Here is a 23,052-nt window from a genome sequence, read left to right on the forward strand (position 1 = left end):
GCTGTGGGTAGTGAGTGTGACTGAGTGTGCTGTGCGTGTGGCTGTGAGTAGTGAGTGTGACTGAGTGTGCTGTGCGTGTGGCTGTGAGTAGTGGGTGTGACTGAGTGTGCTGTGTGTGTGGCTGTGGGTAGTGAGTGTGACTGAGTGTGCTGTGCATGTGGCTGTGGGTAGTGAGTGTGACTGAGTGTGCTGTGCGTGTGGCTGTGGGTAGTGAGTGTGACTCAGTGTGCTGTGCGTGTGGCTGTGGGTAGTGAGTGTGACTCAGTGTGCTGTGCGTGTGGCTGTGGGTAGTGAGTGTGACTGAGTGTACTGTGAGTGTGGCTAAGTGTACTGTGGATAGTGAGTGTGCTGTGAGTGTGGTTATGGATAGTGAGTGTGACTGAGTGTGCTGTGCGTGGCTATGAGTGTGACTGAGTGTGCTCTGCGTGTGGCTGTGGGTAGTGGGTGTGACTGAGTGTGCTGTGCATGTGGCTGTGGGTAGTGGGTGTGACTGAGTGTGCTGTGCATGTGGCTGTGGGTAGTGAGTGTGACTCAGTGTGCTGTGCGTGTGGCTGTGGGTATTGAGTGTGACTGAGTGTGCTGTGCGTGTGGCTGTGGGTAGTGAGTGTGACTCATTGTGCTGTGCGTGTGGCTGTGGGTAGTAGGTGTGAATTAGTGTGCTGTGCATGTGGCTGTGGGTAGTGAGTGTGACTCATTGTGCTGTGCGTGTGGCTGTGGGTAGTGAGTGTGACTGAGTGTGCTGTGCGTGTGGCTGTGAGTAGTGAGTGTGACTGAGTGTGCTGTGAGTAGTGAGTGTGACTGAGTGTGCTGTGAGTGTGGCTGTGAGTAGTGGGTGTGACTGAGTGTGCTGTGCGTGTGGCTGTGGGTAGTGAGTGTGACTGAGTGTGCTGTGCGTGTGGCTATGAGTAGTGGGTGTGACTGAGTGTGCTGTGTGTGTGGCTGTGGGTAGTGGGTGTGACTGAGTGTGCTGTGTGTGTGGCTGTGGGTAGTGAGTGTGACTGAGTGTGCTGTGAGTGTGGCTGTGAGTAGTGGGTGTGACTGAGTGTGCTGTGTGTGTGGCTGTGGGTAGTGAGTGTGACTGAGTGTGCTGTGCGTTTGGCTGTGAGTAGTGAGTGTGACTGAGTGTGCTGTGCGTGTGGCTGTGAGTAGTGGGTGTGACTGAGTGTGCTGTGTGTGTGGCTGTGGGTAGTGAGTGTGACTGAGTGTGCTGTGCATGTGGCTGTGGGTAGTGAGTGTGACTGAGTGTGCTGTGCGTGTGGCTGTGAGTAGTGGGTGTGACTGAGTGTGCTGTGTGTGTGGCTGTGGGTAGTGAGTGTGACTGAGTGTGCTTTGCATGTGGCTGTGAGTAGTGGGTGTGACTGAGTGTGCTGTGCATGTGGGTAGTGAGTGTGACTGAGTGTGCTGTGCATGTGGCTGTGGGTAGTGAGTGTGACTGAGTGTGCTGTGCGTGTGGCTGTGAATAGTGGGTGTGAATGAATGTGCTGTGTGTGTGGCTGTGGGTAGTGGGTGTGACTGAGTGTGCTGTGTGTGTGGCTGTGGGTAGTGAGTGTGACTGAGTGTGCTGTGCATGTGGCTGTGGGTAGTGAGTGTGACTGAGTGTGCTGTGCGTGTGGCTGTGAGTAGTGGGTGTGACTGAGTGTGCTGTGTGTGTGGCTGTGGGTAGTGAGTGTGACTGAGTGTGCTTTGCATGTGGCTGTGAGTAGTGGGTGTGACTGAGTGTGCTGTGCATGTGGGTAGTGAGTGTGACTGAGTGTGCTGTGCATGTGGCTGTGGGTAGTGAGTGTGACTGAGTGTGCTGTGCGTGTGGCTGTGAATAGTGGGTGTGAATGAGTGTGCTGTGTGTGTGGCTGTGGGTAGTGAGTGTGACTGAGTGTGCTGTGCATGTGGCTGTGGGTAGTGAGTGTGACTGAGTGTGCTTTGCATGTGGCTGTGAGTAGTGAGTGTGACTGAGTGTGCTGTGCGTGTGGCTGTGGGTAGTGAGTGTGACTGAGTGTGCTGTGCGTGTGGCTGTGGGTAGTGGGTGTGACTGAGTGTGCTGTGCGTGTGGCTGTGGGTAGTGAGTGTGACTGAGTGTGCTGTGCATGTGGCTGTGGGTACTGAGTGTGACTGAGTGTGCTGTGCGTGTGGCTGTGGGTAGTGGGTGTGACTGAGTGTGCTGTGCGTGTGGCTGGGGGTAGGGAGTGTGACAAGAGTGCAGGTGTTTGTGTAATAAATGTGAGTGTGCTGTGCGTGTGGCTGTGGGTAGTGAGTGTGACTGAGTGTGCTGTGCGTGTGGCTGTGGGTAGTGAGTGTGACTGAGTGTGCTGTGCGTGTGGCTGTGGGTAGTGAGTGTGACTGAGTGTGCTGTGCGTGTGGCTATGGGTAGTGAGTGTGACTGAGTGTGCTGTGCGTGTGGCTGTGGGTAGTGAGTGTGACTGAGTGTGCTGTGCGTGTGGCTGTGGGTAGTGAGTGTGACTGAGTGTGCTGTGCGTGTGGCTATGGGTAGTGAGTGTGACTGAGTGTGCTGTGTGTGTGGCTGTGGGTAGTGAGTGTGACTGAGTGTGCTGTGTGTGTGGCTGTGGGTAGTGAGTGTGACTGAGTGTGCTGTGCATGTGGCTGTGGCTAGTGAGTGTGCTGTGCGTGTGGCTGTGGGTAGTGAGTGTGACTGAGTGTGCTGTGCGTGTGGCTGTGGCAAGTGAGTGTGCTGTGCGTGTGGCTGTGGGTAGTGAGTGTGACTGAGTGTGCTGTGCGTGTGGCTGTGGCAAGTGAGTGTGCTGTGCGTGTGGCTGTGGGTAGGGATTGTGACTGAGTGTGCTGTGCATGTTGCTGTGGCAAGTGAGTGTGCTGTGCGTGTGACTGTGGGTAGTGGGTGTGACTGAGTGTGCTGTGCGTGTGGCTGTGGGTAGTGAGTGTGACAGAGTGTACTGTGAGTGTGCTGTGAGTGTGGCTGTGGGTAGTGTTTGTGACTGAGTGTGCTGTGCGTGTGGCTGTTGGTAGTGGGTGTGACTGAGTGTGCTGTGCGTGTGGCTGTGGGTAGTGAGTGTGACTGAGTGTGCTGTGCGTGTGGCTATGGGTAGTGAGTGTGACTGAGTGTGCTGTGAGTGTGGCTGTGGGAAGTGGGTGTGACTGAGTGTGCTGTGCGTGTTTCTGTGGGTAGTGAGTGTGCTGTGCGTGTGGCTGTGGGTAGTGGGTGTGACTGAGTGTGCTGTGTGTGTGGCTGTGGGTAGTGAGTGTGACTGAGTGTGCTGTGTGTTTGGCTGTGGGTAGTGAGTGTGACTGAGTGTGCTGTGCGTGTGGCTGTGGGTAGTGGGTGTGACTGAGTGTGCTGTGCGTGTGGCTATGGGTAGTGAGTGTGACTGAGTGTGCTGTGCGTGTGGCTATGGGTAGTGAGTGTGACTGAGTGTGCTGTGCGTGTGGCTGTGGCAAGTGACTGTGCTGTGCGTGTGGCTGTGGGTAGGGAGTGTGACAAGAGTGCAGGTGTTTGTGTAATAAATGTGAGTGTATGTGCTTTAAGAGTGGCCGAGTCTGTAGTGTGCTGTGTGTACGCTAGAGAATGATACCAATGTACCAGTATTCACAAAGGGTGCACCTGCATTTGTTGTGTGCCTAAGGGAATATTATGTGCATTTACAGAGAATGTTTTTGTGTTTTTTTGTGTAGAAAAGCATCACCCTTCCCATACCTTTTTCTTTGCTTAAATGGACATTAAACACTAAATACATGTCATGCACCTCCCTCTAATCATGGGTGCCACTGCCACCATTTTGGAACCTAGGTTACACTGCAGGTATCTGAAGGAGAGCTACTGCACGTGTGTAAACACATCAGCACTAGACAGATTTCAACATGACTAGAGAGAGGTGGGGAATAACCTCAGTACTGTTCTTAGAAAATTTATTTAATCTCTGTTTAAATAGTCCTCTTTTCCAATTTTGATAGCCTCTGATAAATCCTCTCTGCGCACCTATTACCTCCCCCATGCTTACATGTCACTTGTTATCACAGTTCCCCCCTAGAATCTCACGGCTCACTCTCAAATCTAACAGTTCTCCAAAAAAAACCATGGGGCTCCTGCTGCTGTAGATCATAAATAACACACCTGGTCTAGCAGATGTAGCAAAATGTGCTGCCCTTAATTACAAATCCTGCCACTAGCGACAGGGGCGGAACTACAGGGGTGCTGAGGTCGCAGCTTTAAAAAAATAAATGTCTCAATAAAAAACGTTGACCTGCCATGGCCTGCACTGATATCATGTGAGTGTGACATGATGCTTCACTAGTGTCTATGACTACAGGGGTTAGTGTTTCTGTTTTATCCATTGGTGTTTATGTGTGTGTGTGTGTATGTGTGTATGTATGTATGTGACTGTGTGTGTGTATGTGTGTATGTATGTATGTGACTGTGTATGTGTGTGTATGTGTGTATGTATGTATGTGACTGTGTATGTGTGTGTGTGTGTGTATGTATGTGACTGTGTGTGTGTGTGTGTGTGTGTATGTATGTATGTGACTGTGTATGTGTGTGTGTGTGTGTATGTATGTATGTGACTGTGTGTGTGTATGTGTGTATGTATGTATGTGACTGTGTGTGTGTATGTGTGTATGTATGTATGTATGTATGTGACTGTGTGTGTGTATGTGTGTATGTATGTATGTATGTGACTGTGTGTGTGTATGTGTGTATGTATGTATGTATGTATGTATGTGACTGTGTGTGTGTATGTGTGTATGTATGTATGTATGTATGTGACTGTGTGTGTGTATGTGTGTATGTATGTATGTATGTATGTGACTGTGTGTGTGTATGTGTGTATGTATGTATGTATGTATGTATGTGACTGTGTGTGTGTATGTGTGTATGTATGTATGTATGTATGTATGTGACTGTGTGTGTGTATGTGTGTATGTATGTATGTATGTATGTGACTGTGTGTGTGTATGTATGTATGTGACTGTGTGTGTGTATGTGTGTATGTATGTATGTATGTATGTGACTGTGTGTGTGTATGTGTGTATGAATATATGTGTGTGTGTGTGTGTGTGTGTGTGTGTATGTATGTATGTATGTATGTGACTGTGTGTGTGTATGTATGTATGTATGTATGTGACTGTGTGTGTGTATGTGTGTATGTATGTATGTATGTATGTATGTATGTATGTGACTGTGTGTGTGTATGTGTGTATGTATGTATGTATGTATGTGACTGTGTGTGTGTATGTGTGTATGTATGTATGTATGTATGTATGTATGTATGTATGTGACTGTGTGTGTGTATGTGTGTATGTATGTATGTATGTATGTGACTGTGTGTGTGTATGTGTGTATGTATGTATGTATGTATGTGACTGTGTGTGTGTATGTGTGTATGTATGTATGTATGTATGTGACTGTGTGTGTGTATGTGTGTATGTATGTATGTATGTATGTGACTGTGTGTGTGTATGTGTGTATGTATGTATGTGACTGTGTGTGTGTATGTGTGTATGAATATATGTGTGTGTGTGTGTGTGTGTGTATATGTTTGTGGAACCAGCAAATTACAGACATTTTTTACTACAGCATGGGGGGGGGGCAGGGGGTAAACAGTGTCACTATACAGTACCACTATATATAGTACGGGGGGCTGGACCATGTCCCAGACTACTGTGGTCACTTTATAAAGTACTGGGGCGGGTAGGGTCAGGCCAGCCATCTCACTGGCAGATTACAGACTCTGTCACTAACTCACTATATACAGTACTGTGGGGTTAAACAGTGTCACTATATACAGAAATAAGGGGTCAGACCATGTCACAGACTGTGGGCACAGGGTATCTCCTTTCTTTCATGTAATTAGCAAGAGTCCATGAGCTAGTGACGTATGGGATATACATTCCTACCAGGAGGGGCAAAGTTTCCCAAACCTCAAAATGCCTATAAATACACCCCTCACCACACCCACAATTCAGTTTTACAAACTTTGCCTCCGATGGAGGTGGTGAAGTAAGTTTGTGCTAGATTCTACGTTGATATGCGCTCCGCAGCAAGTTGGAGCCCGGTTTTCCTCTCAGCGTGCAGTGAATGTCAGAGGGATGTGAAGAGAGTATTGCCTATTTGAATGCAGTGATCTCCTTCTACGGGGTCTATTTCATAGGTTCTCTGTTATCGGTCGTAGAGATTCATCTCTTACCTCCCTTTTCAGATCGACGATATACTCTTATATTTACCATTACCTCTACTGATTCTCGTTTCAGTACTGGTTTGGCTTTCTACAAACATGTAGATGAGTGTCCTGGGGTAAGTAAGTCTTATTTTCTGTGACACTCTAAGCTATGGTTGGGCACTTTGTTTATAAAGTTCTAAATATATGTATTCAAACATTTATTTGTCTTGACTCAGAATGTTCAACTTTCCTTATTTTTCAGACAGTCAGTTTCATATTTGGGATAATGCATTTGATTTAATCATTTTTTCTTACCTTCAAAAATTTGACTTTTTTCCCTGTGGGCTGTTAGGCTCGCGGGGGCTGAAAATGCTTCATTTTATTGCGTCATTCTTGGCGCGGACTTTTTTGGCGCAAAAATTCTTTTCCGTTTCCGGCGTCATACGTGTCGCCGGAAGTTGCGTCATTTTTTGACGTTATTTTGCGCCAAAAATGTCGGCGTTCCGGATGTGGCGTCATTTTTGGCGCCAAAAAGCATTTAGGCGCCAAATAATGTGGGCGTCTTATTTGGCGCTAAAAAATATGGGCGTCGCTTTTGTCTCCACATTATTTAAGTCTCATTTTTCATTGCTTCTGGTTACTAGAAGCTTGTTCTTTGGCATTTTTTCCCATTCCTGAAACTGTCATTTAAGGAATTTGATCAATTTTGCTTTATATGTTGTTGTTTTTTCTCTTACATATTGCAAGATGTCTCACGTTGCATCTGAGTCAGAAGATACTACAGGAAAATCGCTGTCTAGTGCTGGATCTACCAAAGCTAAGTGTATCTGCTGTAAACTTTTGGTAGCTATTCCTCCAGCTGTTGTTTGTATTGATTGTCATGACAAACTTGTTAAAGCAGATAATATTTCCTTTAGTAAAGTACCATTGCCTGTTGCAGTTCCTTCAACATCTAAGGTGCAGAATGTTCCTGATAACATAAGAGATTTTGTTTCTGAATCCATAAAGAAGGCTATGTCTGTTATTTCTCCTTCTAGTAAACGTAAAAAATCTTTTAAAACTTCTCTCCCTACAGATGAATTTTTAAATGAACATCATCATTCTGATTCTGATGACTCTTCTGGTTCAGAGGATTCTGTCTCAGAGGTTGATGCTGATAAATCTTCATATTTATTTAAAATGGAATTTATTCGTTCTTTACTTAAAGAAGTTCTAATTGCTTTAGAAATAGAGGATTCTGGTCCTCTTGATACTAATTCTAAACGTTTGGATAAGGTTTTTAAATCTCCTGTGGTTATTCCAGAAGTTTTTCCTGTTCCTAATGCTATTTCTGCAGTAATTTCCAAAGAATGGGATAAATTGGGTAATTCATTTACTCCTTCTAAACGTTTTAAGCAATTATATCCTGTGCCGTCTGACAGATTAGAATTTTGGGACAAAATCCCTAAAGTTGATGGGGCTATTTCTACCCTTGCTAAACGTACTACTATTCCTACGGCAGATGGTACTTCGTTTAAGGATCCTTTAGATAGGAAAATTGAATCCTTTCTAAGAAAAGCTTATCTGTGTTCAGGTAATCTTCTTAGACCTGCTATATCTTTGGCTGATGTTGCTGCAGCTTCAACTTTTTGGTTGGAAACCTTAGCGCAACAAGTAACACATCATGATTCTCATGATATTATTATTCTTCTTCAGCATGCTAATAATTTTATCTGTGATGCCATCTTTGATATTATCAGAGTTGATGTCAGGTTTATGTCTCTAGCTATTTTAGCTAGAAGAGCTTTATGGCTTAAGACTTGGAATGCTGATATGGCTTCTAAATCAACTCTACTTTCCATTTCTTTCCAGGGTAACAAATTATTTGGTTCTCAGTTGGATTCTATTATTTCAACTGTTACTGGTGGGAAAGGAACCTTTTTACCACAGGATAAAAAATCTAAGGGTAAAAACAGAGCTAATAATCGTTTTCGTTCCTTTCGTTTCAACAAAGAACAAAAACCTGATCCTTCATCCTCAGGAGCAGTTTCAGTTTGGAAACCATCTCCGATCTGGAATAAATCCAAGCCAGCCAGAAAGGCAAAGCCTGCTTCTAAGTCCACATGAAGGTGCGGCCCTCATTCCAGCTCAGCTGGTAGGGGGCAGGTTACGTTTTTTCAAAGAAATTTGGATCAATTCTGTTCACAATCTTTGGATTCAGAACATTGTTTCAGAAGGGTACAGAATTGGTTTCAAGATGAGACCTCCTGCAAAGAGATTTTTTCTTTCCCGTGTCCCAGTAAATCCAGTAAAAGCTCAAGCATTTCTGAATTGTGTTTCAGATCTAGAGTTGACTGGAGTAATTATGCCAGTTCCAGTTCAGGAACAGGGGATGGGGTTTTATTCAAATCTCTTCATTGTACCAAAGAAGGAGAATTCCTTCAGACCAGTTCTGGATCTAAAAATATTGAATCGTTATGTAAGGATACCAACGTTCAAGATGGTAACTGTAAGGACTATCTTGCCTTTTGTTCAGCAAGGGAATTATATGTCCACAATAGATTTACAGGATGCATATCTGCATATTCCGATTCATCCGGATCATTATCGGTTCCTGAGATTCTCTTTTCTGGACAAGCATTACCAGTTTGTGGCTCTGCCGTTTGGCCTTGCTACAGCTCCAAGAATTTTTACAAAGGTTCTCGGTGCCCTTCTGTCTGTAATCAGAGAACAGGGTATTGTGGTATTTCCTTATTTGGACGATATCTTGGTACTTGCTCAGTTTTTACATTTAGCAGAATTTCATACGAATCGACTTGTGTTGTTTCTTCAAGATCATGGTTGGAGGATCAATTTACCAAAAAGTTCATTGATTCCTCAGACAAGGGTAACCTTTCTGGGTTTCCAAATAGATTCAGTGTCCATGACTCTGTCTTTAACAGACAAGAGGCGTCTAAAACTGATGGCAGCTTGTCGAAACCTTCAGTCACAATCATTCCCTTCGGTAGCCTTATGCATGGAAATTCTAGGTCTTATGACTGCTGCATCGGACGCGATCCCCTTTGCTCGTTTTCACATGCGACCTCTTCAGCTTTGTATGCTGAATCAATGGTGCAAGGATTACACAAAGATATCTCAATTAATATCTTTAAAACCGATTGTTCGACACTCTCTAACGTGGTGGACAGATCACCATCGTTTAATTCAGGGGGCTTCTTTTGTGCTTCCGACCTGGACTGTAATTTCAACAGATGCAAGTCTCACAGGTTGGGGAGCTGTGTTGGGATCTCTGACGGCACAAGGAGTTTGGGAATCTCAGGAGGTGAGATTACCGATCAATATTTTGGAACTCCGTGCAATTTTCAGAGCTCTTCAGTTTTGGCCTCTTCTGAAGAGAGAATCGTTCATTTGTTTTCAGACAGACAATGTCACAACTGTGGCATACATCAATCATCAAGGAGGAACTCACAGTCCTCTGGCTATGAAAGAAGTATCTCGAATTTTGGTTTGGGCGGAATCCAGCTCCTGTCTAATCTCTGCGGTTCATATCCCAGGTGTAGACAATTGGGAAGCGGATTATCTCAGTCGCCAAACATTGCATCCGGGCGAATGGTCTCTTCACCCAGAGGTGTTTCTTCAGATCGTTCAAATGTGGGAATTTCCAGAAATAGATTTGATGGCGTCCCATCTAAACAAGAAACTTCCCAGGTATCTGTCCAGATCCCGGGATCCTCAGGCGGAGGCAGTGGATGCATTATCACTTCCTTGGAAGTATCATCCTGCCTATATCTTTCCGCCTCTAGTTCTTCTTCCAAGAGTAATCTCCAAGATTCTGAAGGAATGCTTGTTTGTTCTGCTGGTAGCTCCGGCATGGCCTCACAGGTTTTGGTATGCGGATCTTGTCCGGATGGCCTCTTGCCAACCGTGGACTCTTCCGTTAAGACCAGACCTTCTGTCACAAGGTCCTTTTTTCCATCAGGATCTGAAATCCTTAAATTTAAAGGTATGGAGATTGAACGCTTGATTCTTCGTCAAAGAGGTTTCTCTGACGCTGTGATTAATACTATGTTACAGGCTCGTAAATCTGTATCTAGAGAGATATATTATAGAGTCTGGAAGACTTATATTTCTTGGTGTATTTCTCATCATTTTTCTTGGCATTCTTTTAGAATTCCGAGAATTTTACAGTTTCTTCAGGATGGTTTAGATAAAGGTTTGTCCGCAAGTTCCTTGAAAGGACTCTCTGCTCTTTCTGTTCTTTTTCACAGAAAGATTGCTATTCTTCCTGATATTCATTGTTTTGTACAAGCTTTGGTTCGTATAAAACCTGTCATTAAGTCAATTTCTCCTCCTTGGAGTTTGAATTTGGTTCTGGGGGCTCTTCAAGCTCCTCCGTTTGAACCTATGCATTCATTGGACATTAAATTACTTTCTTGGAAAGTTTTGTTCCTTTTGGCCATCTCTTCTGCCAGAAGAGTTTCTGAATTATCTGCTCTTTCTTGTGAGTCTCCTTTTCTGATTTTTCATCAGGATAAGGCGGTGTTGCGAACTTCTTTTGAATTTTTACCTAAAGTTGTGAATTCCAACAACATTAGTAGAGAAATTGTGGTTCCTTCATTATGTCCTAATCCTAAGAATTCTAAGGAGAAATCGTTGCATTCTTTGGATGTTGTTAGAGCTTTGAAATATTATGTTGAAGCTACTAAATCTTTCAGAAAGACTTCTAGTCTATTTGTTATCTTTTCCGGTTCTAGAAAAGGCCAGAAAGCTTCTGCCATTTCTTTGGCATCTTGGTTGAAATCTTTAATTCATCTTGCCTATGTTGAGTCGGGTAAAACTCCGCCTCAGAGAATTACAGCTCATTCTACTAGGTCAGTTTCTACTTCCTGGGCATTTAGGAATGAAGCTTCGGTTGATCAGATTTGCAAAGCAGCAACTTGGTCCTCTTTGCATACTTTTACTAAATTCTACCATTTTGATGTATTTTCTTCTTCTGAAGCAGTTTTTGGTAGAAAAGTACTTCAGGCAGCGGTTTCAGTTTGAATCTTCTGCTTATGTTTTTCGTTAAACTTTATTTTGGGTGTGGATTATTTTCAGCAGGAATTGGCTGTCTTTATTTTATCCCTCCCTCTCTAGTGACTCTTGTGTGGAAAGATCCACATCTTGGGTAATCATTATCCCATACGTCACTAGCTCATGGACTCTTGCTAATTACATGAAAGAAAACATAATTTATGTAAGAACTTACCTGATAAATTCATTTCTTTCATATTAGCAAGAGTCCATGAGGCCCGCCCTTTTTTTGTGGTGGTTATGATTTTGTATAAAGCACAATTATTCCAATTCCTTATTTTATATGCTTTCGCACTTTTTTGTCACCCCACTTCTTGGCTATTCGTTAAACTGAATTGTGGGTGTGGTGAGGGGTGTATTTATAGGCATTTTGAGGTTTGGGAAACTTTGCCCCTCCTGGTAGGAATGTATATCCCATACGTCACTAGCTCATGGACTCTTGCTAATATGAAAGAAATGAATTTATCAGGTAAGTTCTTACATAAATTATGTTTTTGCATATATGTAATAAGATATGTATCAAATTCACCTTTTTTCGGGGGGTAGTGGGGCCTTTCTTAGATTCTTGCACCTGGGCCCTGTGGTTTCTAGTTACGCCTCTGACCAGCGACCCTGTCATTCACACTCCTTACCCCCCCCCCCCCCCCATAATAACAATATCGTTCTTTCTTTCACTCACCTCTCATTTTCTTCACTCACCTCTCATTTTCCCTCATTCTACAGCAAAAAGAACTGGATTCCCCCAAATGCAATTTTAATGGACATTTTGTGTGCGGAAGCTGCGAGTGCAAAAGACAATGGTGAGATGAAAAGAGACAAACTGATAACATAATAGTGCTCACGCCTCCTCTTCAGAAAACTTCTTAGATCTCCTCTTTACCTGTACAGACTGAGCTTTCAAAACCTCTCAGATTTTATCTTCACCAGCACAAGTTTTCCAAACCTCTTAGGTCTCATCAGTGTATACTCATCAGTGTATAGATACTCACATAATTATACTGTGCAGCATACTCATCAGTGTATAGATACTCACAAAATTATACTGCGCAGCATACTCATCAGTGTATAGATACTCACATCATTATAATGCTCAGCATACTCATCAGTGTATAGATACTCACATAATTATACTGTGCAGCATACTCATCAGTGTATAGATACTCACATAATTATACTGCGCAGCATACTCATCAGTGTATAGATACTCACATAATTATACTGTGCAGGGTACTCATCAGTGTATAGATACTCACATAATTATACTGTGCAGGGTACTCATCAGTGTATAGATACTCACATAATTATACTGTGCAGGGTACTCATCAGTGTATAGATACTCACATAATTATACTGTGCAGGGTACTCATCAGTGTATAGATACTCACATAATTATACTGTGCAGCATACTCATCAGTGTATAGATACTCACATAATTATACTGTGCAGTATACTCATCAGTGTAAAGATACTCACATAATTATACTGTGCAGTATACTCATCAGTGTATAGATACTCACATAATTATACTGTGCAGCATACTCATCAGTGTATAGATACTCACATAATTATACTGCGCAGCATACTCATCAGTGTATAGATACTCACATAATTATACTGTGCAGCATACTCATCAGTGTATAGATACTCACATAATTATACTGTGCAGCATACTCATCAGTGTATAGATACTCACATAATTATACTGTGCAGCATACTCATCAGTGTATAGATACTCACATAATTATACTGTGCAGCATACTCATCAGTGTATAGATACTCACATCATTATACTGTGCAGCATACTCATCAGTGTATAGATACTCACAAAATTATACTGCGCAGCATACTCATCAGTGTATAGATACTCACATCATTATACTGCGCAGCATACTCATCAGTGTATAGATACTCACAAAATTATACTGCGCAGCATACTCATCAGTGTATAGATACTCACATCATTATAATGCTCAGCATACTCATCAGTGTATAGATACTCACATAATTATACTGCGCAGCATACTCATCAGTGTATAGATACTCACATCATTATACTGTGCAGCATACTCATCAGTGTATAGATACTCATCATCATTATACTGCGCAGCATACTCATCAGTGTATAGATACTCACATCATTATACTGCGCAGCATACTCATCAGTGTATAGATACTCATCATAATTATACTGCGCAGCATACTCATCAGTGTATAGATACTCATCATAATTATACTGCGCAGCATACTCATCAGTGTATAGATACTCATAATTATACTGCGCAGTATACTCATCAATGTATAGATACTCATAATTATACTGCGCAGAATACTCATCAATGTATAGATACTCATAATTATACTGCGCAGCATACTCATCAGTGTATAGATACTCACATAATTATACTGTGCAGCATACTCATCAGTATATAGATACTCATAATTATACTGCGCAGCATACTCATCAGTGTATAAATACTCACATCATTATACTGCACAGCATACTCATCAGTCTATAGATACTCACATAATTATACTGTGCAGCATACTCATCAGTGTATAGATACTCATCATCACTATACTGCGCAGCATACTCATCAGTGTATAAATACTCACATCATTATACTGCACAGCATACTCATCAGTGTATAGATACTCACATCATAATACTGTGCAGCATACTCATCAGTGTATAGATATTCACATCATTATACAGTGCAGCATACTCATCAATGTATAGATACTCACATAATTATACTGTGCAGCATACTCATCAGTGTATAGATACTCACATCATTATAATGCTCAGCATACTCATCAGTGTATAGATACTCACATAATTATACTGCGCAGCATACTCATCAGTGTATAGATACTCATCATCATTATATTGTGCAGCATACTCATCAGTGTATAGATACTCATCATCATTATACTGCGCAGCATACTCATCAGTGTATAGATACTCACATAATTATACTGCGCAGCATACTCCTCAGTGTATAGATACTCACATAATTATACTGCGCAGCATAATCATCAGTGTATAGATACTCACATAATTATACTGCACAGCATACTCATCAGTGTATAGATACTCACATAATTATATTGCGCAGTATACTCATCAGTGTATAGATACTCATCATCATTATACTGCGCAGCATACTCATCATCATTATACTGCGCAGCATACTCATCAGTGTATAGATACTCACATCATTATAATGCTCAGCATACTCATCAGTGTATAGATACTCATAATTATACTGCGCAGCATACTCATCAGTGTATAGATACTCATCATCATTATACTGTGCAGCATACTCATCAGTGTATAGATACTCATCATCATTATACTGCGCAGAATACTCATCAGTGTATAGATACTCATCATCATTATACTGTGCAGCATACTCATCAGTGTATAGATACTCATCATAATTATACTGTGCAGCATACTCATCAGTGTATAGATACTCACATAATTATACTGCACAGCATACTCATCAGTGTATAGATACTCACATAATTATACTGCGCAGTATACTCATCAGTGTATAGATACTCATCATCATTATACTGCGCAGCATACTCATCAGTGTATAGATACTCACATCATTATAATGCTCAGCATACTCATCAGTGTATAGATACTCATAATTATACTGCGCAGCATACTCATCAGTGTATAGATACTCATGATCATTATACTGTGCAGCATACTCATCAGTGTATAGATACTCATCATCATTATACTGCGCAGAATACTCATCAGTGTATAGATACTCATCATCATTATACTGTGCAGCATACTCATCAGTGTATAGATACTCATCATCATTATACTGTGCAGCATACTCATCAGTGTATAGATACTTACATAAATATACTGTGCAGCATACTCATCAATATAAATAACTACTGCTTCATATATTAGTTTTCTATTGGGGGGAGCTGAACAACTCATGCTGGCTATCACTCAAGCGCTAAGCTAATAGTGCACTAAACTTCTACTCAGTAGTGGAGATTTTTACTTAGATATATATACTAAGGTTTTGTATTGAAATTTAAAGGGACATGAAACCCAGAAATACTCTTTCATTATTCAGATAGAGAATACAATTTTAAAATAGTTTCTAATTTACTTCTAATATAACATTTGCTTGGTTCTCATGTTATTCTTTGTTGTAGAGATATCTAGATAGGTAGAGTGCACATGCCTGCATCACTACATGACAGGAAACAGTGCTGCCATCTAGTGCTCTTGCTAATGTATAACATTAGTACTACATGACAGGAAATAGTGCTGCCATCTAGTGCTCTTGCTAATGTATAACATTATTACTACATGACAGGAAACAGTGCTGCCATCTAGTGCTCTTGCTAATGTATAACATTAGTACTACATGACAGGAAATAGTGCTGCCATCTAGTGCTCTTGCTGATGTATAACATTAGTACTACATGACAGGAAACAGTACTGCCATGTAGTGCTCTTGATAATGTATAACATTAGTACTACATGACAGGAAACAGTGCTGCCATCTAGTGCTCTTGCTAATGTATAACATTAGTACTACATGACAGGAAACAGTGCTGCCATCTAGTGCTCTTGCTAATGTATAACATTAGTACTACATGACAGGAAACAGTGCTGCCATCTAGTGCTCTTGCTAATGTATAACATTAGTACTACATGACAGGAAACAGTGCTGCCATCTAGTGCTCTTGCTAATATATAACATTAGTACTACATGACAGGAAATAGTGCTGCCATCTAGTGCTCTTGCTAATGTATAACATTAGTACTACATGACAGGACATAGTGCTGCCCTCTAGTGCTCTTGTTAATGTATAACATTAGTACTACATGACAGGAAATAGTGCTGCCATCCAGTGCTCTTGTTAATGTATAAGATTAGTACTACATGATAGGAAACAGTGCTGTCATTTAGTGCTCTTGCTGATGTATAACATTAGTACTACATGACAGGAAACAGTGCTGCCATCTAGTGCTCTTGCTAATGTATAACATTAGTACTACATGACAGGAAATAGTGCTACCATCTAGTGCTCTTGCTAATGTATAACATTAGTACTACATGATAGGAAACAGTGCTGCCATCTAGTTCTCTTGCTAATGTATAACATTAGTACTACATAACAGGAAATAGTGCTGCCATCTAGTGCTCTTGCTAATGTATAACATTAGTACTACATGACAGGAAACAGTGCTGCCATCTAGTGCTCTTGCTAATGTATAACATTAGTACTACATGACAGGAACCAGTGCTGCCATCCAGTGCTCTTGCTAATGTATAACATTAGTACTACATGACAGGAAATAGTGCTGCCCTCTAGTGCTCTTACTGATGTATAACATTAGTACTACATGACAGGAAATAGTGCTGCCCTCTAGTGCTCTTGCTGATGTATAACATTAGTACTGCATGACAGGAAACAGTGCTGCCATCTAGTGCTCTTGCTAATGTATAACATTAGTACTGCATGACAGGAAACAGTGCTGCCATCTAGTGCTCTTGCTAATGTATAACATTAGTACTACATGACAGGAAACAGTGCTGCCATCTAGTGCTCTTGCTAATGTATAACATTAGTACTACATGACAGGAAACAGTGCTGCCATCTAGTGCTCTTGCTAATGTATAACATTAGTACTACATGACAGGAAACAGTGCTGCCATCCAGTGCTCTTGCTAATGTATAACATTAGTACTACATGACAGGAAACAGTGCTGCCATCCAGTGCTCTTGCTAATGTATAACATTAGTACTACATGACAGGAAACAGTGCTGACATCTAGTGCTCTTGCTAATGTATAACATTAGTACTACATGACAGGAAATATTGCTGCCATCTAGTGCTCTTGCTAATGTATAACATTAGTACTACATGACAGGAAACAGTGCTGCCATCTAGTGCTCTTGCTAATGTATAACATTAGTACTACATGACAGGAAATAGTGCTGCCATCTAGTGCTCTTACTGATGTATAACATTAGTACTACATGACAGGAAACAGTGCTGCCATCTACTGCTCTTGCTAATGTATAACATTAGTACTACATGACAGGAAATAGTGTTGCCATCTAGTGCTCTTGCTAATGTATAACATTACTACATGACAGGAAACAGTGCTGCCATCTAGTGCTCTTGCTAATGTATAACATTAGTACTACATGACAGGAAATAGTGCTGCCATCTAGTGCTCTTGCTGATGTATAACATTAGTACTACATGACAGGAAACAGTACTGCCATGTAGTGCTCTTGATAATGTATAACATTAGTACTACATGACAGGAAACAGTGCTGCCATCTAGTGCTCTTGCTAATGTATAACATTGGTACTACATGACAGGAAACAGTGCTGCTATCTAGTGCTCTTGCTAATGTATAACATTAGTACTACATGACAGAAAACAGTGCTGCCATCTAGTGCTCTTGCTAATGTATAACATTAGTACTACATGACAGGAAACAGTGCTGCCATCTAGTGCTCTTGCTAATGTATAACATTAGTACTACATGACAGGAAACAGTGCTGCCATCTAGTGCTCTTGCTAATGTATAACATTAGTACTACATGACAGGAAACAGTGCTGCCATCTAGTGCTCTTGCTAAAATATAACATTAGTACTACATGACAGGAAATAGTGCTGCCATCTAGTGCTCTTGCTAATGTATAACATTAGTACTACATGACAGGAAATAGTGCTGCCCTCTAGAGCTCTTGTTAATGTATAACATTAGTACTACATGACAGGAAATAGTGCTGCCATCCAGTGCTCTTGTTAATGTATAAGATTAGTACTACATGATAGGAAACAGTGCTGTCATTTAGTGCTCTTGCTGATGTATAACATTAGTACTACATGACAGGAAACAGTGCTGCCATCTAGTGCTCTTGCTAATGTATAACATTAGTACTACATGACAGGAAATAGTGCTACCATCTAGTGCTCTTGCTAATGTATAACATTAGTACTACATGATAGGAAACAGTGCTGCCATCTAGTTCTCTTGCTAATGTATAACATTAGTACTACATAACAGGAAATAGTGCTGCCATCTAGTGCTCTTACTGATGTATAACATTAGTACTACATAACAGGAAACAGTGCTGCCATCTAGTGCTCTTGCTAATGTATAACATTAGTACTACATGACAGGAAACAGTGCTGCCATCTAGTGCTCTTGCTAATGTATAACATTAGTACTACATGACAGAAATAGTGCTGCCATCTAGTGCTCTTGCTAATGTATAACATTAGTACTACATGACAGGAAATAGTGCTGCCATCTAGTGCTCTTGCTAATGTATAACATTAGTACTACATGACAGGAGACAGTGCTGCCATCTAGTGCTCTTGCTAATGTATAACATTAGTACTACATGACAGGAAACAGTGCTGCCATCTAGTGCTCTTGCTAATGTATAACATTAGTACTACATGACAGGAAATAGCGCTGCCATCTAGTGCTCTTGCTAATGTATAACATTAGTACTACATGACAGGAATCAGTGCTGCCATCTAGTGCTCTTGCTAATGTATAACATTAGTACTACATGACAGGAAACAGTGCTGCCATCTAGTGCTCTTGCTAATGTATAACATTAGTACTACATGACAGAAATAGTGCTGCCATCTAGTGCTCTTGCTAATGTATAACATTAGTACTACATGACAGGAAATAGTGCTGCCATCTAGTGCTCTTGCTAATGTATAACATTAGTACTACATGACAGGAGACAGTGCTGCCATCTAGTGCTCTTGCTAATGTATAACATTAGTACTACATGACAGGAAACAGTGCTGCCATCTAGTGCTCTTGCTAATGTATAACATTAGTACTACATGACAGGAAACAGTGCTGCCATCTAGTGCTCTTGCTAATGTTTAACATTAGTACTACATGACAGGAAACAGTGCTGCCCTCTAGTGCTCTTGCTAATGTATAACATTAGTACTGCATGACAGAAAATAGTGCTGCCATCTAGTGCTCTCGCTAATGTATAACATTAGTACTACATGACAGGAAACAGTGCTGCCATCTAGTGCTCTTGCTAATGTATAACATTAGTACTTCATGACAGGAAACAGTGCTGCCCTCTAGTGCTCTTACTGATGTATAACATTAGTACTACATGACAGGAAACAGTGCTGCCATCTAGTGCTCTTGCTAATGTATAACATTAGTACTACATGACAGGAAACAGTGCTGCCATCTAGTGCTCTTACTGATGTATAACATTAGTACTACATAACAGGAAACAGTGCTGCCATCTAGTGCTCTTGCTAATGTATAACATTAGTACTACATGACAGGAAATAGCGCTGCCATCTAGTGCTCTTGCTAATGTATGACATTAGTACTACATGACAGGAAATAGTGCTGCCATCTAGTGCTCTTGCTAATGTATAACATTAGTACTACATGACAGGAAACAGTGCTGTCATCTAGTGCTCTTGCTAATGTATAACATTAGTACTACATGACAGGAAATAGTGCTGCCAACTAGTGCTCTTGCTAATGTATAACATTAGTACTACATGACAGGAAACAGTGCTGCCATCTAGTGCTCTTGCTAATGTATAACATTAGTACTACATGACAGGAAACAGTGCTGCTATCTAGAGCTCTTGCTAATGTATAACATTAGTACTACATGACAGGAAATAGTGCTGCCATCTAGTGCTCTTGCTAATGTATAACATTAGTACTACATGACAGGAAATAGTGCTGCCATCTAGTGCTCTTGCTGATGTATAACATTAGTACTACATGACAGGAAACAGTGCTGCCATCTAGTGCTCTTGCTAATGTATAACATTAGTACTACATGACAGGAAATAGTGCTGCCATCTAGTGCTCTTGCTAATGTATAACATTAGTACTACATGACAGGAAATAGTGCTGCCATCTAGTGCTCTTGCTAATGTATAACATTAGTACTACATGATAGGAAACAGTGCTGCCATCTAGTGCTCTTGCTAATGTATAACATTAGTACTACATGATAGGAGACAGTGCTGCCATCTAGTGCTCTTGCTAATGTATAACATTAGTACTACATGATAGGAGACAGTGCTGCCATCTAGTGCTCTTGCTAATGTATAACATTAGTACTACATGACAGGAAACAGTGCTGCCATCTAGTGCTCTTGCTAATGTATAACATTAGTACTACATGACAGGACATAGTGCTGCCATCTAGTGCTCTTGCTAATGTATAACATTAGTACTACATGACAGGAAAGAGTGCTGCCATCTAGTGCTCTTGCTAATGTATAACATTAGTACTACATGACAGGAAACAGTGCTGCCATCTAGTGCTCTTGCTAATGTTTAACATTAGTACTACATGACAGGAAACAGTGCTGCCCTCTAGTGCTCTTGCTAATGTATAACATTAGTACTGCATGACAGGAAATAGTGCTGCCATCTAGTGCTCTCGCTAATGTATAACATTAGTACTACATGACAGGAAACAGTGCTGCCATCTAGTGCTCTTGCTAATGTATAACATTAGTACTTCATGACAGGAAACAGTGCTGCCCTCTAGTGCTCTTACTGATGTATAACATTAGTACTACATGACAGGGAACAGTGCTGCCATCTAGTGCTCTTGCTAATGTATAACATTAGTACTTCATGACAGGAAACAGTGCTGCCCTCTAGTGCTCTTACTGATGTATAACATTAGTACTACATGACAGGAAACAGTGCTGCCATCTAGTGCTCTTACTGATGTATAACATTAGTACTACATAACAGGAAACAGTGCTGCCATCTAGTGCTCTTGCTAATGTATAACATTAGTACTACATGACAGGAAATAGCGCTGTCATCTAGTGCTCTTGCTAATGTATAACATTAGTACTACATGACAGGAAATAGTGCTGCCATCTAGTGCTCTTGCTAATGTATAACATTAGTACTACATGACAGGAAACAGTGCTGTCATCTAGTGCTCTTGCTAATGTATAACATTAGTACTACATGACAGGAAATAGTGCTGCCAACTAGTGCTCTTGCTAATGTATAACATTAGTACTACATGACAGGAAATAGTGCTGCCATCTAGTGCTCTTACTGATGTATAACATTAGTACTACATGACAGGAAACAGTGCTGCCATCTAGTGCTCTTGCTAATGTATAACATTAGTACTACATGACAGGAAACAGTGCTGCCATCTAGTGCTCTTGCTAATGTATAACATTAGTACTACATGACAGGAAATAGTGCTGCCATCTAGTGAACTTGCTAATGTATAACATTAGTACTACATGATAGGAAACAGTGCTGCCATCTAGTGCTCTTGCTAATGTATAACATTAGTACTACATGATAGGAGACAGTGCTGCCATCTAGTGCTCTTGCTAATGTATAACATTAGTACTACATGACAGGAAATAGTGCTGCCATCTAGTGCTCTTGCTAATGTATAACATTAGTACTACATGACAGGAAACAGTGCTGCCATCTAGTGCTCTTGCTAATGTATAACATTAGTACTACATGACAGGACATAGTGCTGCCATCTAGTGCTCTTGCTAATGTATAACATTAGTACTACATGACAGGAAACAGTGCTGTCATCTAGTGCTCTTGCTAATGTATAACATTAGTACTACATGACAGGAAATAGTGCTGTTATCTAGTGCTCTTGCTAATGCGTAACATTGTTGCAAAACTGCTGCCATATAGTACTGCAGACACATGCACACTCCTGAACTTACCTTCCTGCTTTTCAACAAAGGATAAGAAGAAAATTAAGTTTTTTTTTTAAATTGTACATTCTATCTGAATCATGAAGTTAAACATTTGGGTTTTATATCCCTTTAAGATAAAAGCACTGCATACATACACACATACAGTATGTATATATATATATATATATATATATATATATATATATATATATATATATATATATATATTTGACATATGTTTTGTTATGCAAACTATCAAGCTATCAAGTGTTAAAGTTTCACCACTTGTACTATGAGAGCGAATAGCATGCTGTTAATTAAAATATAGCCCCCCCACCCAAAAAAAAATAATTGAGGCTGTGTTAAGATTTTCTGGTTAACCTTTATTAAGATCCACTTGTAATGTCAGACTGTACGTTATTTTTTGTGCGTGCCCGAGCACAAGATTGCACTCCACTTGTAATCTTAGCCTATAGTTTAATTTCATAAGAAAAATAAATGATTAAAACGGTACAATTACAGTCAACAAAATACAACAATATGGTTGTAGCCCAGAGGCAGAGTACTAGCAAATTTGTTTTGAGTGCTGCTTTGGGCATTCAGCCATAGGTTCATCATCCCTGGTACAGAGCCCTCTAACCTTCTTCACCTGCACAGAGTATTCTAAACCTCTCAGGGTTTTCTTCCCCAGTGCAGAGCTTTCCAAACATTTCAGATCTCTTTTCCTCTAGCAGAGACCTTTACAAACATATCATGTTCACTTCCTTCTTCACCTGTATAGACATTTCCAGACCTCTCAGATATTTTGTTTCTCACTACCCACAGGAGGGGAGAGTTTTGTAACTGCTTACTTGAAGAGAATAAGGACAGCCAGTCATGTATAGCCCCTGGGAGTGATCTGATCTGCTCTGGGAGAGGAGAGTGTCTCTGTGGGGTCTGCCAGTGCCACTCAGAATCTAACAATCGACAATACCAAGGAGAATTCTGCCAGTCCAACAACTTTGAGTGCCTGCGGACCAGCGGATTCATGTGCAATGGTGAGGTTGGCTCAGTGGGACCACCAACTGGTGAATACTGAAATTACACAACTCTAAACAATTTTACGTTTGGGTAAATCCTGAATGTGAGCAAAGGA

The 23,052-nt window shown here is 41.0% G+C and overlaps 1 protein-coding gene across 1 annotated transcript in view; it reads left to right on the forward strand.

Moving 5' to 3' along the window:
* The window catches only part of ITGB4 (integrin subunit beta 4), a 158,267-nt gene that overhangs the window by 59,168 nt on the left and 76,047 nt on the right, over positions 1-23,052 (forward strand). The window contains 2 exon segments of the mRNA XM_053709074.1: positions 11,898-11,974; positions 22,743-22,954. Of these exon segments, the coding sequence (XP_053565049.1) occupies positions 11,898-11,974; positions 22,743-22,954 (289 nt within the window).

The sequence above is a fragment of the Bombina bombina genome, chromosome 1 (genome assembly GCF_027579735.1).
Source record: "Bombina bombina isolate aBomBom1 chromosome 1, aBomBom1.pri, whole genome shotgun sequence".
NCBI classification, from domain to species: domain Eukaryota; kingdom Metazoa; phylum Chordata; class Amphibia; order Anura; family Bombinatoridae; genus Bombina; species Bombina bombina.